This window comes from Artemia sp. Qi Xiang Cuo, chromosome 12, assembly GCF_049724085.1.
Source record: "Artemia sp. Qi Xiang Cuo chromosome 12, ASM4972408v1, whole genome shotgun sequence".
NCBI classification, from domain to species: Eukaryota; Metazoa; Arthropoda; class Branchiopoda; order Anostraca; family Artemiidae; genus Artemia; species Artemia sp. Qi Xiang Cuo.
Window position 1 is genome coordinate 1,782,764 of NC_142805.1, and position 18,107 is coordinate 1,800,870.

At 37.7% G+C, this 18,107-nt stretch overlaps 1 protein-coding gene across 3 annotated transcripts in view; it reads left to right on the forward strand.

Moving 5' to 3' along the window:
* The window catches only part of LOC148945652 (ecdysone-inducible protein E75-like), a 91,465-nt gene extending 86,626 nt beyond the window's left edge, over positions 1–4,839 (forward strand). For 2 of the 3 annotated variants that reach the window (XM_089098488.1, XM_089098490.1), the window contains exons 6-7: positions 247–421; positions 2,878–4,839. In XM_089098488.1, the coding sequence (XP_088954614.1) occupies positions 247–421; positions 2,878–3,749 (1,047 nt within the window). In that variant the 3' untranslated portion in view covers positions 3,750–4,839. The remainder of the gene's footprint in view (positions 1–246; positions 422–2,877) is intronic. The other variant, XM_089098489.1, reaches the window with a different exon arrangement.
* The last annotated feature ends 13,268 nt before the right edge of the window (positions 4,840–18,107 follow it).

Below are 18,107 nucleotides of genomic sequence, written 5' to 3' on the forward strand. Positions count from 1 at the left end.
CAAACTTCCTCCAAAAAAAACTATCTACGCTCATAGTTTATTATTGACGAATAATGAGCAATAACTGACATTTTGACAATTTGTATCGTTTGATTGCAATCACTTGAAGCTAATGTTATTAAACTCATCGACAGGGGTCTAATAGCGGATGCACTATTTAGCAAAACTGATTAAGCAGCAGTTGACATTTAAATCAAAAAAGTAATTTAGGCTCTTTGCATGTCTACATAGGCTTCTTTTTTGCAGACCAACACTTTATTATGCTTAAATGGACAATTATTCCGTCGCGAGTCTGTTGGCCACAGTCCCAATGCCCGATTTTTGATGGATTCCATGTTTGATTTTGCTGAGAGGCTGAGCTGTATACGACTAACTGAACCTGAAATTGCAGTTTTCTGCGCCATTGTTGTCGTTGCTATTGGTTAGTATTTTTTTTTCTTTTATTTGGGGGGGGGGTACAAAAATCAATAAATGGCTAAGAATAAATATTTGAAATAGTAAAAATAAATTTATATATATATATATATATATATATATATATATATATATATATATATATATATATATATATATATATATATATATATTCATTCATTCAAAAACCAATGTTCTGTTGTTGTTGCTATTGGCTACTCAAATGTTCTTTTTTAGGGTAAAAAACATGTTGCTTGAAAAATATTTTGTATATTTTTAGGAGGGGGGATTACTGTATAGCTAAAACTAAACAAATTTTTATCATAGTGATTTTTTCATGTTGTATGCAATAATTTTGTTTTTTTTTCGTACTTATAATTTTTTTTCTCTTTACTAATGAATTCAAATAAACATTGGCGAGAAATAGTTTTAGAGCTACCATATTATCATATTACTTATGTAATTTTTGACATTTGGTATTAACAACATATAAATGCCTAAACTTTATTTTGTATGGAAAGGGATATTTTTTTCAAACAGGTAATATTTGGTTTTGGCTGAAGAAACCTGTAGAAAAGGTTTTATCGTATTTTTTGAAGTGGAGTAAATCGACAGATATAATTTCCCTCCAAAAAATTTCCATCTTGGTGAATATATCAAAGACAGAACCATATAGCCTGCTGGTTTTGGTTCAAAAGGAATTAAATTCCTTTTCCTCTAGAACACTCTTGATCTGATTAATGCAATTTAAAAATCAGCAAATCACCAAACTTACCTTAGACACGCAGTATTTATTTAAGAAAAGTGCAAACGTAAAGGGAAACGACTCAAATAACCATATAATTAATGTTAAAAAAAGCTGGGTTGCCATTTGTTAGCTTCCAATGTACGCATTCATTATGTCCCAGACGCTTAATTTGCTAAAATTATTACATTCAATCAACCATGGGATTTGACAGCGCTGCAAGATAAAGCTGCTAGTGTGAATTCAAAAAATGTGCCGAAAAAGAGCAAACAAGAAGGGAAACAAACGCCTAACCATATAATTAAAGTTCAAAAAACTGGGCTTCACATTCAAATGCACGAAAGGACATATGTCCTAGAAACTTCACTTGCTACAATTACTGTAATTAACATCGGGATTTGACAGTATTGCCAGATAAGGCCTGTGAGTGTGGGCGTCACCTTATCGCAGAAATAAAACCTCAAGCGGGTCTTGTTAAGCAGTGAGCCAAATCGGGTTCTTTGACCGCGAGCTGGCAATCATTAAACCGTTGTAAATTAAATTATTAATTTCTTTGTGAGTCAATGTACTATTGGGTTTTTCGCCTATTAGATTGCGTTTGTGTTTGAACAAATTATCTAATTCTTGCAGCGCTGACATTAAGAAGGTTAAAATCGTACACACTTATTCAGTTTTTATATAAATAAAGTAATTATATTATATATATTAAATATAGTAATTTAGTATTCATAGTAATATAGTAATGTAGTAATCATTAAATATAGTAATTCGGTAGTTTGCGTGTAAACAGTCAATTCTTAATTTTTTTTTTGAGGGGGGGGGGAGGGGGGGTCGTAAAATGTTTTTCAGATGTTGGGAGAGTAAGGAAAAAGTATATTTTTAAACATGAAAATTGAACTTTACCAGTGTTTCTTGCACGGAGAATTGTCTCTCTTTTGCAACCGCATATTAGTATAGGTTTTAAGTAATAAACGAAATACTTATGAGCTGTGAAGAAAATTTTGGCAGTGAAGCTATTTATAGTGCCCGACTGGCTTCGAAAAAAAACCCTTAAGCATGGTCTTTCTATTGGGTATGAATAACGCTTTAAGTCGCGCTATTCAGAAAAAGTAAAGAATGTGTTATTTTCTTTTTATTCGCTATTGCTCAAGTGAGGAATTTATTCCTGCTAGCAAGGAACGATTCTGGTATACGTCACTCAACAGGGATGTGTGGGTTTTGGAGGCTGTGACTCAACCCCTCCCCTATCTCCGGAATCTTAAACTTACTTGAATTTCTGGACACTTCTTGTTCAAATTATCAAAACAAAATTATTATTAGTAGCCCCCCTTCCCGAAAAAGTTCCTGATGTGTCTGTCCTTGATACTACCCCTTTCAAAAAGTATTGGAATTAAAGAAATGTATGAAAAAAATAATTCTTCGAGTATATGACGAATATTTCATCATTCCTGTTGGGTCTACGTGAGCTAACGCTCGACTCGTCGAGTAATTCTAGAAATTGAATCAGTTCTCAAATAAGTGAATTCAGAGCTAATTACTAAATTAGTGACTTTGACTAGTGACTTGCGACTGTTGAGGCAAATATGGCCACGAAACTTGCATGGTTTTGTGATATGTTGGCATAATGTTTGTGCTGATACAGTTGTTAGTAGCAGCTGCGTTTTTGAAAGTACTTACTAGTTTCCGGAGCGAGTTCTAATGACTGATTTCTGTTGCAGATCGCCCCGGCCTGCGCAATGTTTCCCTGGTTGAGAAAATGCAAAGCAAGCTCCACACTGCTTTTGAATCGATGTTGACCCAAACACATGGCGAAAATGCCCGCACTGCTTTCAGTGAAACCTTATGCCTAATCCCAGACCTTCGTACCCTCAATTCACTCCACACAGAAAAACTTTTCTCTTATAGAAACCCTGGACAAAGCTCTTGGGTTGAAAGTACTTGGGTCGACGACCCATCGCACAGTCCAGTAGGAAGTGTTACTAGCAGTGAATCAATGTATTCAGACTTGCCGCTTTTAGCTGGTATCGCTTGTGCGCAGCGAAGAATTCGACCAGAATCCGAATCCAGCTACGCCTCCGATGAGGAAGTGTATCAACTTCAAAAATCGCCTGGTGACAGCGGTTTTGAAGATAAGGTATCCCTATCTTCTCGTTCAACCTCAGATTCATTATGCTCATCCCCAAGATATGAAGAGTGTATATACAAAGAAGATATGCCGGTGCTAAAAAGGGTATTACAAGCCCCTCCTTTGTTTGACACAAATCTATTAATGGATGAGGCTTATAAACCGCATAAGAAATTTAGAGCATCTAGACCGGAAGAACACAGGCAGAGTAACCTCGCCGCAAGTCACAGCATCCTTGCAAGAACCCTCACTGAGGGCCCTATGAAAATGACCGAAGCTCAACGTCGTGCTGACGTAATTGTATCTAACTTAATGAGGAAACCTTATGATAATGAATATAGATATGGACGACAAGGCTACTATGAGCCAACTAGTGAGTTTGCAAGTCAAGATGAAAGTCAGCCTCTTAATTTGTCTATGAAAACTGCAAGCCCAATTATGGAGCCAAAATATATACATGTCTAAGATTAAAGGGGTTTAATATAAAGGACTTCGCCGTCTCCCTAAGCCTAAGAAGCATATCTCATTAACTTTTAGCCCTGAATATTCTAGTAGGGTCGTTTACACCAGCCCGCTGTGACGTCCTCTTAAGTTTGACGTATATTCCCCCAAAAAATAGTATCCATTTTGTAATGTCCGTACACAGATAAAAGGGGATCCCCCTAGATTGATTGTAAGAAAACCACATACAAAATTAGCTTGGCTTAGAAATAGCCTTCTTCCTTTAATGAAAAAAAGAAAATAATGAGATACGTCTTTTGGACTCAGGTGGACTGTGTATTTTCATTTGCTTTTCTTTAAGTTTCTTTATACTAATCGCTGCATAATCAGTGCTAAAGATTGGATAATGCTATTTTTCAAGTACTACTAGTTGCTTTGCAATTGAATTAATTAGCAAAATCTAGTAAGAACTAATTCCAGGAACTTGAAAATTCCTTGTCCAGTCTCAATTTATGTTTGTACCTGTTTTTGTATTCATGTGTATTTTTTAAGAGTATTCCCACCTACTTTGGGCTATTATGTAATCATAGTTGGGGGAAGGTGGAGAGTGGTGTTGGTTTTCCATCTAAATCGAACATAGGCGTACCCAGGACTGGGGGGGAAGGGGGCACATGCCGGGAGAGGGTGAGCCAAGTTCCAAGTTTTATTTTTGACATTTGATATGTTCATATAATAGTCTTAAAATACGTGGAAATGGCCGAAAGGGAATGAATAAATTAAACGAAGTATTGTTTAGCTGTAATTGGGTAGGGTTACCCAAAGCTTCCCTAGTTACGTCTATGAAATCGTGTTTATATTTTTATTTACTTGTGGCTATATATACACTGAATAAAATATATTTTGCTATTTGTGATATTTTTGTTGTACAAAAAAGTAACAGTTGTCTTGTTTTTTCAAGAGTTTATTTTTGATTGATTTTTTTTTTTGCGTTTTTTTTTTTAAATTCGATTTCGCTCGGAAAAAAAGGAAAGCCCAGTGTTGGTAAGGCAATAGGCTTTGTTGATACCATTTGTTGGCCCAAAAATTCAGTTTTATATAAAGAATTTAAATAAATTGAGCAGTTATATAACTATCGTGTATGTTTTAGTGCAAGTTGTGTTCAGGAAATCAGTAGGCTACGCAGCAAAATATTTATATTCCAAAAAAGTTAAAAAGGAGTTAAAAAACAGGGAATTTTCATCAAAGTAAAATAAAAAAATAAAACAAAAGGTTAAGAAGTATTCAAAGGCAGAAGATCATCTCACAAAAAAAGACCAAGTGCCTCTCATTTTTAATGGAATGATAATACGTGTTTATCATTCTTAACTATGAATGAAGAGTCCTCGCAATAGATAACGAGTTCAACAACATTGCTTCATCTAACTAATTATTTGAAAAAAAAACTACGTTTTCGAAAGAGTTAAAGAGGCTGAGTCACAAGTTCGAACCTTAAAACATGCAGAGATTAGGTGGAACAGTTGGGGCGCTGCCGCCCCCCAAACCCCCCCCTGTTACAGCCTCTTTTTTCAAGATTTTTTAAGTTCTGTAGCCAGCGAACCTTTGGTAGTACCTACCTGAATAAAGTTATCTCAATGGCATTTTTTTTTAATCTTCAGAAAATTTAGCAAAGACAATTCAATCCGTTACAGTTGCGACTACAAACTTGTCTCACTACAAGGTATAGTTATCTATTCAGTGTAATTATGTATGATGGAAAAATAGATGAACCTGAACGTACCTGAACCTAAACTGCTTGTTTATGCTGAGCCCTTCTTCTGTTCCCTGTTTTTTCTGTTCAAAATTGTTAATTTCATCACATTATAGCTTGTTATCGGTTAGGGAAAAATCTTCTTTAAAAAATCCAGCAAACAGGCTCAGTACTGTTTCTAATCAAAGAGATGCAAGAGGATGTTCTTACGGTAAAAAATTCAAGCATACTTCGTTCGTGTTGCAAAGCATTTCTTTGCAAGGGAAAATGCGGCGGTTGAGGGGGGCGGCAGACCCTCAAAATAAAAATCTTAACAAAAGAGGCTGAAAAAGCGGGGAGTTGGGGGGCGGCAGCCCCCAACGGTACCTCCTAATCCCTGTACGTTTTAAGGTTCGAACTTGTGACTCAGCCTCTTTAACTCTTTCGAAAACGTAGTTTTTTTCAAATAATTTCTGCATGTTTTTTACAGTTTATTACTTACTTTTGCTTGACTAACTGTTAGCTGATCGTGTCAGGAGTTAAAGTTGGGGGCTGCCGCCCACAAAACCCCCCGCTTTTGAAGATTCTTGTGTTAAGGCTTTTAATTCCTGAATGCTCAAATCAAATGTACAGTAAAATTTTCTTTTTTCAACTTTTCTTCGAGCTTGCGGGTATACGGAATGTTTTCAAAACAGGGAAGACTTACCTGTAACCTGAAGGCCGACTGTGATATTCTTCTGGAGATGCCCGTTGAGCCGAAAGATTTAATAGATTGGATTTAAAAAAGAAACTTAGTTTCTTTTTTAAACTTTAAATTAAAGAGATACTACTTTAAATTCAATATATAAACAATTTACTCTGGCGGGGAATCGAACCCGGGTCTTCCGCATGAGAGACAGGAATAGTGACTACTGTACTATCAGAGACTTGTTAAATTATTTTTAGTCTGTAATCTATTTTCGACGCAAGCAAATACAAAGTAAGATTTTGATTTTTGTTTTTCGACAAAAAAACTTCTGGGAAAGAGCTGGAATTTTTGGAAGCTTGCAGTCGGTCTTGTCAGGTTAAGAAGACTATTTTGATCTAATTTAAAAATGAAATACTATGCTTTTAGGAATTTCAAAATTAACATGGGCTCTTATAGGAAAACGAGGTTTTTCGTAAATGTAAATTCGGGGGATAATTTTTTCGGTCTGAAAATATCAAAAGGCCCTAACAGGTCGAATTCCGGTTATCCGGGTGAATGAGTCCTCATTCACACAGATCTATTGCCAAATGTGTCATGTAGGGGTGGCTGATTAAAAAAAATAATTTAAACAAAATTATGTGACTATATTTGGCTTTTGCACAACAGGGACGGAGTGATGAGATTGAGATGATGAGCTTCCAGGACTCAAGAAACGTGATCCTCTAAATCTCAGCCCGATCAAACAACGTTAAAGGGGGCTGTGGGGGAGGGGTCGAAACTTCCGGCCCACTTTCCCCCATGAAGATAAAGTCGGAGGGGGGGTGAAATTTTCCATGTTTCTTAGTTTGAGCTTAGGCTACAAAATGCGATCACCGCCCGTCTCTGCGACCGCTAGGACCGGAAATCGCTTAACATTGTGGTGGGTTGCCTCTTTAAAGAGGCACAAGTGTGCCTCCTTGACAGTCAATGACCTTGGACTTTCCCTTAAAAAAGGCTGGATACTTCGCTAAAGGTAATACTCTTCCGTATTAGGAAAAAATCGATGAATTTCTACCGGTGGCGGTTCTGGCCTCTCTTACGTCCGGGGCAAAATCTTAAGTAGCACCTACTCCGCTCATACCTCCAAAAAATTATCAGGCTAAATTTCAACATAAATCTCATTTTTACAAAATTTGAATGCAAAATACCACAAAAAAAACTCATAATTAATAAAATTCGGTCAACTTACTATTTTTTCAAGGAATTGTGATGAAGATGTGGGAAAAATAAAAATTTCGGATTCAATTTGCTTATGCGTACTGTCAATTGTGCCTCCTACTCTATTTTAATAAAAATAGTTACATAGGTTATAAAATGATTATAAGCGTTAAATTATTCATTTGAAAGTTTGCGCCCCTAACATTTCCACAGCCGGGGTAAGTGCCCCCCCCTCTGTCCCCCCTAAAACTGTCTCTTGACTTGTGCTTGGCGAAGGTGGTAGTAACCCTCAAAGAGAGCCTAGTAATTCTCCAGGCAAGGCCGTATCCAGGAGGAAGGAGGGTTTGAGCTTCCTCGTCTAATTGGCACTTTTAATGCTATATAATAGAAATTTCAGTACAAAAAATAAAAATAAGGCAACATCATTCAGCCAGCCCCCCCCCCCTTATGAGCGCCCATGGACGTGATACTTGTCCTCAGCAAATGTACAGGCGTTCCTCAAAATGAGTATGAGACCGGATATTTTGGAGAATCTACCAGACTTATGCTCTGTATGCTGGGTTTGCTTACTCTACCACAGACTGGAATCAGTCGCAGTAGCATATTATTTGAATTCATAAAATTCAATGCAGTCTTGTTCAAATGAAAGGGCGTATATGTAGAAGAATCTTGCTTTACATAAAATACAGCTGAGAAAACTGACGGGACGTTGCAATAGGGCGGGCAGCAACACAGTTTCTTTTTTACTGGAAATCGTATCAGTCAATTGATTTTGGGATGCTCACAAGATATCATGTGTTTTGTGCCTAAGGCAATGCAGCTAGATCAAACAGTTTGTGGTAACGAACTGTTAAGTAAGGAGCGACGCGGCTCAGTAGTAACCGAAACTCTAAAAAACGAAATTTTAATACCAATAGATATATCAAAAGAATCGGCTTATTATGCTGATCCCGAATATATAAGTTTCATTAAGTTTATTATTACCCATCAAAGACTATTAAGTGCAAAAAAATTCGAGGGCAAATAGCCCCCTCCCCCCGCCTCTTTCCCAAAATCGTCTGATTAAAATTTTGAGATACCCATTTTGTTCATCTTAGTTGAAATACCCCATGATTATGCCTTTGGATATAAAATGACCCCCTGGCCCCAGGGGAAAGGTCCTTAAGTTACAAACTTCGTCCATTGTTTACACATAGTATTTGTTATTGGAAAGTATGCATACATTTTTGGGTGGGGGGGGGGGCAAATTTTCTGCTGGGGCTTTTTCCACGGGGAATTTTCAATGGGGAAGGAAGTTTCCAGGGACTGAACTTTTCAGGGGAAATTTTACAGTAGCTGAATTTGCCATGATCTCTATACAAAATTGTTTTTTATAAATTGCTTATCTTTTCCGTCTAAATTTTACGCTTGGAGACGTTAAGGGTAATTGTACGTGGTAAATTTTCACTGGGATTGAATTGTCTAGAGGATAATTCCGTGGGCAGGGGTATTTCTCCACGGAGGCCTAGCCAGATTTCCCAGCATTACTTAAAAACCTTCAAAAATTAAATACGATCAAAAATCAACTGAAAGTAAGGAGCAACATTAAAACTTAAGACGAACAGAAATTAGTACGTATATAAATAGTTGCCCCCTCCTCAACACCTTTTCTTTACGGTAACGTTTGAATCTTGTCCCAATTCTTTAAGAAAGACCCCTGAAACGCAAGTGTCGTTTAATTAGAACAATAAGAAGTTTTTTTTTAGAAGTAGCCTACTAAAACTTTAGCGTAAAGAGTGAGGTGTTGTAGAGTGGACAACCCTCTTCATATACGTAGTAATTTCTCGTGCGCTTTAAGTTTTAATGTTGCTCCTTACTTTCAGTTGAAAAAACTTGTTTTTTTTATTTAATACCTATAAGAATCACACTATCGCGTCCATTACATGCGTTTTTAGTTTGTGTGGGCGACCTATTCAGAATTAGTTGAGTGGGTTTGCCATAACTTGTATATAGCTTAGATAAGAAATCTGAATAACTGAAAAGCTAAAAAAAATAAAAGAAAACTAAAAGGAAAGAAAACTAAAAGCTGACTCCTACTTTCACTGAAATCTTAGGAAAACCATTTAACTTCTCCTGTTTTGTGTCAGAGACAGTGGCGGATCCAGAGGGGGGGTATGGGGGTGTCCCCCCCTAGCGTAATCTAAAGTAGTGTAATTTACTTAATTAACTCAAGTGCGTTAATTAAACTTACTCCTAACGCAAGTTTATCGGATCAACCTATTTCGCGCCCCCCCTAATTTTTGTTTCGTATCTAACCTATTTTGCGCCCCCCCTAAAAAATCCTGGATCCACACCTGGTCAGAGATTTAATTGATATCTATATTCAGAGATTAATAGAAATTAATTAGAAAAGAAAAAAAGAGATTAATATTCAGATTTAATGAAACATCATTAGAAAGCGTAAATTTAGTTGTTTTTCATTGAATGGAGCAGACTTTTCTTTTAGAGTTCATTAAAGGGCAGTCCCTAAAATTTGTCTTGTATACCTGCTTGGAAAACATTAAAATTCAACTTAGAAGAAGTCTCATTGAATAATTTAACAGCTTTTGAAGTTTCCAGTTATGCTAACTTCTTTGATTGAAATCTTTGTGGACACAGGGTGCACATTATTTTTGCTAAAGGAAAACTTGCTGAAGGAGCCTTTGTCTTTGAGACTGTCAGCCGACGCTAAGACTCGCAAATTTAAATTTTCGTTATCGAACCCCCTTAAAAGCCAAAAGCATTTAAAGGTGCTAACATTCCGAGAAAACGAAATCTTTTGGCGAATGCCTAATTTCAGAATTACCTTACCTTTACAAAATGTTGGCCTTTTCAGTTACCTAAATAATAAAGAAAATGTGTTCATTATTAGGCATTTAAGATGCACCATGATTTTGAAATGCAAAAGCTCCATTTCCTAAATATTTCTTTGAGTGAGAAAAGAGGATATTACCAGCGGTGCCAATTCACAAAAATATAAGGGGGCAATTTATTTTTTAGACTTAGGCGGGTGGGGGCAATTTTGTGACTTTTTATTTTTTTTTTGATGAAAATACCCAAAAAGTATATTTCTATGAAAATACACACAAAAACTATTTTTCAAAACCTAGGGTATAAGGACTATTGGCACTCCTAGATATAATAATAAAAAAAAGAATATTTATATATATTGTTAAACAAATCAGACAAGAGAAAACGGATTGAACCAGTCGGCGACGTTGTCTAGTTTAAGAAGTTGAACTCAAAACGTGATTTATTCAAAAATGTCAGCTAATGCCTTTTGAATTACTGCTGTCTAAGAGTTTTTACCCGAATTTTTCTTTGAGACGAATTTTTCTTTGATAAAACATAGTCCAATAATATTGGGTTATATTGGGTTATATTTGAAGAAGTTGGCAAGGGTGCTTGTTAATGGGCATAGGCATGACAAAAAAAGAAACAAAACAGATAAATCATATTTCGGCCTTAAGTGGGGGTGACATCAGGCTCTTGGTGATGGCACTGGAGAACAAAATTGATTTTGCGAAACTACGGTTGCGCACCAGAGTCCAAAGGGGTAAAAGTTGTCAGCAAACGGTACTATTGCCCCCTTGTTCAGAAATCCTCTATAGACAAGCTTATATTTCAAATTATGTGTACAAAAAAAATGGTACTATTGTCTGGTGGGAGGCATTTGTGCCGAATCCTAACCCGTTACGTGGCACCACCTCCATGTTGAAGATGCGGTAATGAGGTGTATTCTGGCACTGTTCCCTGTCTAATGATGCAGGGAACTGGTTGCATAGGGCTTGTCGGGATAACCACCCGGCAAAGCTTCTTTTACCTGGTTATGATTGACAATAATAAAAAGCGTCGGACAAGATAGACCTTTTGTAAACGACCTTTAGCACATCCATCGACAATCCAAACGGACCTGTTTACGGTGGCCCATTGCTTGACCACTTCCTACATTTAGTGAGCTCGGTCAAACCGTCTATCATGGGCATCACTGAGACTAATCTCAACCGTTGACATACAGAGAAGTGAGATTGCAATACAGGGATACACACTCCTCAGGCGAGATCGTGAACATAGTAGCGTTGGTAAACACGGAGGAGGAGGAGGTGTTGCTGTTTATCTACAGAGCCATATACCATATTTATACCTAAATATACCAGATTCAGCAGGCCAATAACCTCTGTGGGTTAGGGTGACCCTCCCAAATAAGTCTGTGATTGTTGGTACCGTGTATAACCCCCCAACCTGTCAGACTACCAGCTATCTTGAAGCCTTCCTCGAATATATTCGGGGTAAGTACGCTAAGCCTGCTATTATCCTCCATAGAGACTTCAAGGTCCAACATACCGTGAGGCTTAGCAGAAAAAATACTGACAAGGAGGGTTTGTAATTGTCTGGTCCATCTCTCATACGTGCTGGAATATCTTGTCGAATTTGACACGAGTCACGACCCAACTTGTCTTGACCTCTTCCTTTCAGATTACCCTGACTCCTTTAAGGTAGAAGCTCATGGTTTCATAAGTGACCACGTTGCCGTCGTTACAAGTGGAAACCTTCGTACTCCGCTTCCAGTAAAGCATGAGTGGAGAATCTAGTTATACAGAAGAGGTGATTGGGACGGTTTGAGAAACACTCTTTGTTCTCAGCAGTGGATAGCCTTTCTCCTTGAAGGCTCAGAGAAAGCTGCAGAGAAGTACCAGCAGGCCATAGTTAACGCTGTTAAAAAATAAATCCCTTCAAAGCGGATGCAGGTGTCCAGTAAGGACAAACCTTGGTTCAATGCCCAGTGTAAGAAGGCCATCCGAGCAGAGCAAAAGGCACACAAGCGATGTCTACTTTCAAAGAGTAAAGAGGAAAGGGTTGCATTCATAAACACGCGCAAGGATACAGTTCATGCGATTCGGCAGTCCCGGGTTCGGTATAAGGAGAAATTTGCCACCAATGTTCAGCATGCTTCGGTAAAAGTTGGTGGAGAATTGTCAAGGAACCTTTACCGTCTTCCAAGGACTCTTCAGTTCCTTCTCTCAGATTAACGGGACTGTGGTACAAGATCCATATGAAAAGGCTTAAACTCTTGCTAAGGCTTTTACTGAATTTTTGAATCTGGATGAAGACGATAAAGAAGTTCGAAGTTTCTCAGACCGAACCTGTACTGTCCTGGATCGTGTGAATTTTCCTGCTCCTAAGATTCTTCGCATTTTGTGGCACCATGATGTGACTAAAGCCACAGGTACTGACAACATACCAAATGTTGTCCTCAAATCCTGCAGTGCTGAACTAGCTGAATCTTTTTCCGGATGTGATTTCACTCTGGAGCCTTCCCAGAAACATGGATATTCGCCCATGTTATACCTTCTCTAAAGTCAGATGGCGATCCAACGAGCGTGGGCTCCTATAGATCTATTAGCCTCCTCTCCTGCGTTAGCAAGTCTATGAGAGTGTCTCCAATAAAACATTTCAACAGTTCCTGGAATCAAATGACCTTCTAGGCGATTGCCAATATGGATTCTGGAGGAAAGCCTCAACATTAGACTGCCTAGCGGTCCAGCATCAGGATTGGATCGAACTTCTGGTAAAGGGGTACGACATTAGGCTATTATCATTTGACATTGCCAAGGCTTTCGACAGAGTATGGCACTGTGGCCTGCTAAAGAAACTCCATGCGTACGATGTTTGCGGATGTCTGTTAAGACTGATTGAGAGCTTTATTTCAGATCGTTCACGGCGGGCTGTCCTCGACGGGTTTATTTCCCGAAAATATTCAGTGAGAGCAGGGGTTCCCCAGGGCAGTGCATTGGGACCTATACTATTCCTTATATAATAATAATAATAATATATTGAAAAACCGTCGTATACAGGTAAATGTACAATGACAGAGTATACAAAATAGTGCGAAAAGAGGAAACAAAAAGAAAACATACTAAAAATAACATCAAAAGCAACAACTTCTTAAATAGTATACAAAATAGTACGAAAAGAGGAAACAGAAAGATAACATACTAAAAAATAACAGCAGAAACAACAAATTCTTCGAAAATAGCAGCAAGGACAACAACTTCTGAAAGGAGAAAAAAAGAAAAAAAAAGGGAAGCAAGAAGGAAAATGAAACAACCAAACTTGCCCACTCATGCTGTAAAATTGCTGGTTTTGTTTTTTGCCGGCTAATAAGTGTCTCAACAGCTAGGTTTGGGTCCGCTAGGTTGTAGCGCCGAATCAGAAAACTATTTTTTGTCCATGGTGGCAATTTTGGTAGGTACTTGGCAAAACGGAAAAATAAAGAGCGGATTTTAGACTTTTTACGGTTTGCCAATAATTTCCAGAAAGGGGTCACATATAATATATGCGGCAGAGCGGTAGCGTTGTAAATACTTGTCAGTAGTGGATGGTTAAATCTCAGAGTGGATTTAACGATCAAAGCATAGGAGCTGGAAATTCGCCGTTCAAAATGTGAGATCAGGAGGGAGCGTGTATGCTGTAATGAGGTACCTATTGACAGCCCCAGATATACTATTTTATCAACTGGTTTTACATAAACCAGTTGATAAACTGGTTTATGTAAATCATATACAAATATTATGTATAACCATATACATAAATGACATGGGAAACAACCTTACAAGCTCTCTGCGTCACTTTGCCGACGATAGCACGACCCACTCAGCCATCCCAAAACACGAAGATCCAACACAATCCTCCCTTTCCCTACAGATGGATCTTTATAAAATCAAAAAGTGGTCTAATACATGGATGATCAACTTTAATACAACGAAAACAAAGGAGCTTGTTATTATCCGATCAAAGGTACCGCGTGAACACCCCAGTTTCATTTTACAAAATGAAACTGTAAAGAGAGTTGACGAGCTTCGTCTACTGGGGATTCATTTCTCCCGCGATCTCTTGTGGAATAACCATCTTGATCGGGTGAGAACCTCCTACGCAAGAAAACTCAGAGTAGTTCTTTGCTGTAAAAACCTTCTCCCATCCAGCTTGATTATCCCACTTTACAATTCCTGTATCAGACCAACAGCTGAATATGGATGCCAGCTATATGCTGGTGTCCCGAAAACACTGTTGGCACCACTTCAAAAGATCCAGAATAGGGCTAAAAGGGCGGGCTGCTCCTCTACACATGACTCGGTCCAGCCTCTAAATCAAAGGTTTGATGTAGCGTCGATGGCTATTTTCTACAAGTACATGAATTTGCCTCCTTCAAACGAGCTCTCTCGTATTGTTCTCCCCTTTGTCAAACCGACAAGGGAGACATGAAGACACACAGCTCGGTCCAATTATCTAAAGGAGGAGACGCCAAGAACTGAGTTCTTGAGGAAGAGCTTCATCCAGCGTTGCACTTCTATCTGGAACGATTTTCCTGGGGATGTTACTCCTGCAAATCGCTCTGTTGACTCCTTCAAAAGCGTTCAACAGAAATTTAAAACCTCGAGATTTCAAAACGAGGTAATTGAATAGCGGCATATCAGATATCTTTAAGTACCTGGCGCCGTCAATATAGTAATAAAAAAAACAATAAAATAAAATAAAATTATTCCCACCAGAAGCACAAAGAAATTATAATATGAGAAATTTAGTGGCTTTCATGACTCCATAATATAATATAGTTTAATTTTTTTGGCAAGTTTGCAGAATAGTGGCTCTCCAGGAGGAGACATGCTAAAACAAAACAAAAGGTATTTTCAGATTGCTTATTGCATGCTCTTTTTTTATAGATTAAATAAAAAAAAACTGTTTTTTTAACTGAAAATAATGAGCGACATTTAAACTTAAAACAAACAGAAATTATTCCGTATATGAAAGAGGCTATGCCCTCCTCAACGCACCGCTCTTTACGCTAAAGTTTCTATTGTTTTAAATAGTAGAGTTGTGATAAAGAGTCAAACAAACGAAACAAATGAAAGAGGCGTTGAGGAGGGAAAAAATACCCCCACGGAAAATAACCCCAGAAAATAACCCCCCTCCCCGGAAAATACCCCCCCCCCGCGAAAAAGACCCCCCAGAAAATACCCCCCCCCCCCCGGATAATACCCCCCACGGAAAATTCCCCCCGCGGAAAATACGCCCCAGAAAATACCCTTCCGGAAAACACACCCCCCCTGGAAAATATTCCCCGGAAAATACCCCCCCCCCCCCGTGGAAAATAAGGCTTTCCAAATTTGTGGATTTTATTTAAATTTTATTTTTTTAATTTCCGTATTTTGAAGGAATTTTGGTACTTGTAAATTGTGCGCCACTCACTCAAGTTTACGCTGTGTAAAATTCGAGAACACATTTGTTTTTTCGTTAGTTTCTTCGTTACTTTAGAAATAAATTTGGGCTATAGATTTCACATGGTGGGGGGGGGGGGGGAGAATGGCGGGTCTGCATGCAAAATGTGTTTGGTACAATTATTCTGCATATTAAACAGACAGATAAATAAATGTTTTTTAATGTCAAATATACGGCCATGAACATAGTAAAATAACCTAGATGAAGGGCACAAATTACATAAACTTTGATTAGTGATCAAACAGTTCTTGGTAACGAACTGTAAGTAAGGAGCGACCCGGCTCAATAGTAACCGAAACTCTAAAAAACGGAATTTTGCACCAGTAGATACATCAAAAGAGTCGAATATTTATGCTGATTTCAAATATATAAGTCTTACCCATCAAAAGTTACGAGCCTGAAAAAGTTTGCCTTATTTTCGAAAAAAGGGGGAAACATCAGTAGAAAGGGGTTATTACATACGAACAGTACATAATTTATTCATGGTTTATTGATATACGAAGGGGACAGGATTTCTGAGAAACTGATTTACATAATCGAAGGGGACTAGATTTCTGAGAAATTGATTGATCTACGAAGGGGACAGGATTTCTGAGAAATTGATTTGCATAATCGGCGGGGAATTCTATCATGAGGGGATTTCATTTTTTAAATATGGCTTCTCAGGTCTTTAGGTCTGAGAGATAAATATTAATATTCCATCGAAGCCATAATAGTGTAACTAGGAACACCTTAGACTTTTTCAGAAATTAATACGAGATCAAGACAGATTGAATATATTTTACACGGGAAATGGTTTCCTGGGAATTTCAAATGTGACAGCGCAGGGATGCCGAAACAAAGGAACACGCAGGAATTACTTTTAGGGGATTATTTCGAAAAAACAATTTGATCGGTATTTTAGGAATTTTTTGGGCGAAACAGTTTGAGACATTTTAGAAGATGTTTTGGGGTGAAACTCTGTGGTCATTATAATACACAAGTTCCATTTGAACAGTGTTGTAAGGTCCCCTACCCAAACTCCAAAGGGCCCTCATCACCCCCAGGCCCCCAAAGGACCCCCTCCCCCCGGGCCCCAAAATGGCCCCCCCCCCGGGCCCCCAAATGGCACCCTTTCCCCCGGGCCCCTGAAGGGCTCCCCTCCCCGGGCCCCAAAAGAGCCCCCTCCTCCCCGGGCCCCCCATTTTTTAATACTTTTTTTGCGCACTTGAGACACAGAAGGGCCCCCAGATTTAAAAAGGCTTTATTAAATCTTTTCAGAACAAGTTCCTTTCTTAATATCCCTCTTAAACCCATTTTACAAGTTGAAGTACTCATCCTTTTTACCCATAACTTTACTTTTGAACACCCCAACACCAAGCAATACTTTTCAAAGGTTTTATTATATCTTTTCAGACATATTACATTCTCTTGATGTTTCAAAGTTCATTTTGGATTTCCTTCGTTGAACTGTAAGAGTTGGAATATTTCAGTAGTGTTTTGTCGCGGTTTACCATGTCACTGTGACATTCTGAAGATGTTTCAAAGTTCATTTTGGATTTTTTTTTTCGTTGAAATGTAAGAGTTGGAATATTTCAGTAGTGTTTGTCGTGGTTTACCTTTTCACTTTTAGGTTCTCTTGATGTTTTAAATTTCATTTTTGATTTTTTTTTCGTTGAACTGTAAGAGTTGGAATATTTCAGTAGTGTTTTCTCGTGGTATACCTTATCACTGTTACATTCTCTTTATGTTTCAAAGTTCACTTTAGATTTTTTTTTCATTGAAATGTAAGAGCTGGAATATTTCAGTAGTGTACAAATAGACACTTTAGACATACAAACCAACAAAGACAACCTTCCCTTGTCACTACTACATTCTCTTGATGTTTCAAAGTTCATTTTGGATTTGTTTTTTCGTTGAAATGTAAGAGTTGGAATTGTCACTGTTACATTCTCTTGATGCTTCAAAGTTCATCTTGGATTTTTTTCGTTGCAATGTAAGAGTTGGAACATTTCAGTAGTGTTTTGTCGTGGTTTACATTGTCATTGTTACATTCTCCTGATGTTTCAAAATTCATTTTGGATTTTTTTTTGTTGAAATGTAAGTTAGCATATTTCAGTAGTGTTTTGTCGTGGTTTACCTTGTCACTGTTAAATTCTCCTGATGTTTCAAAATTCATTTTGTATTTTTTTCGTTGAACTGAAAGAGTTGGAATATTTCAGTATTGTTTTGTTGTGGTTTACCTTGTCAATGTTACATTCTCCTGATGTTTCAAAATTCATTTTGGATTTTTTTCGTTGAAATGTAAGAGTTGGAATATTTCAGTAGTGTTTTGTCGTGGTTTACCTTGTCACTGTTACATTCTCCTGATGTTTCAAAATTTATTTTAGATTTTTTTTTGTTGAAATGTAAGAGTTGGATTATTTCAATAATGTTTTGTCGTGGTTTACCTTGTAACTGTTATATTTTCCTAAGGTTTAAAAGTTCCTTTTTGATT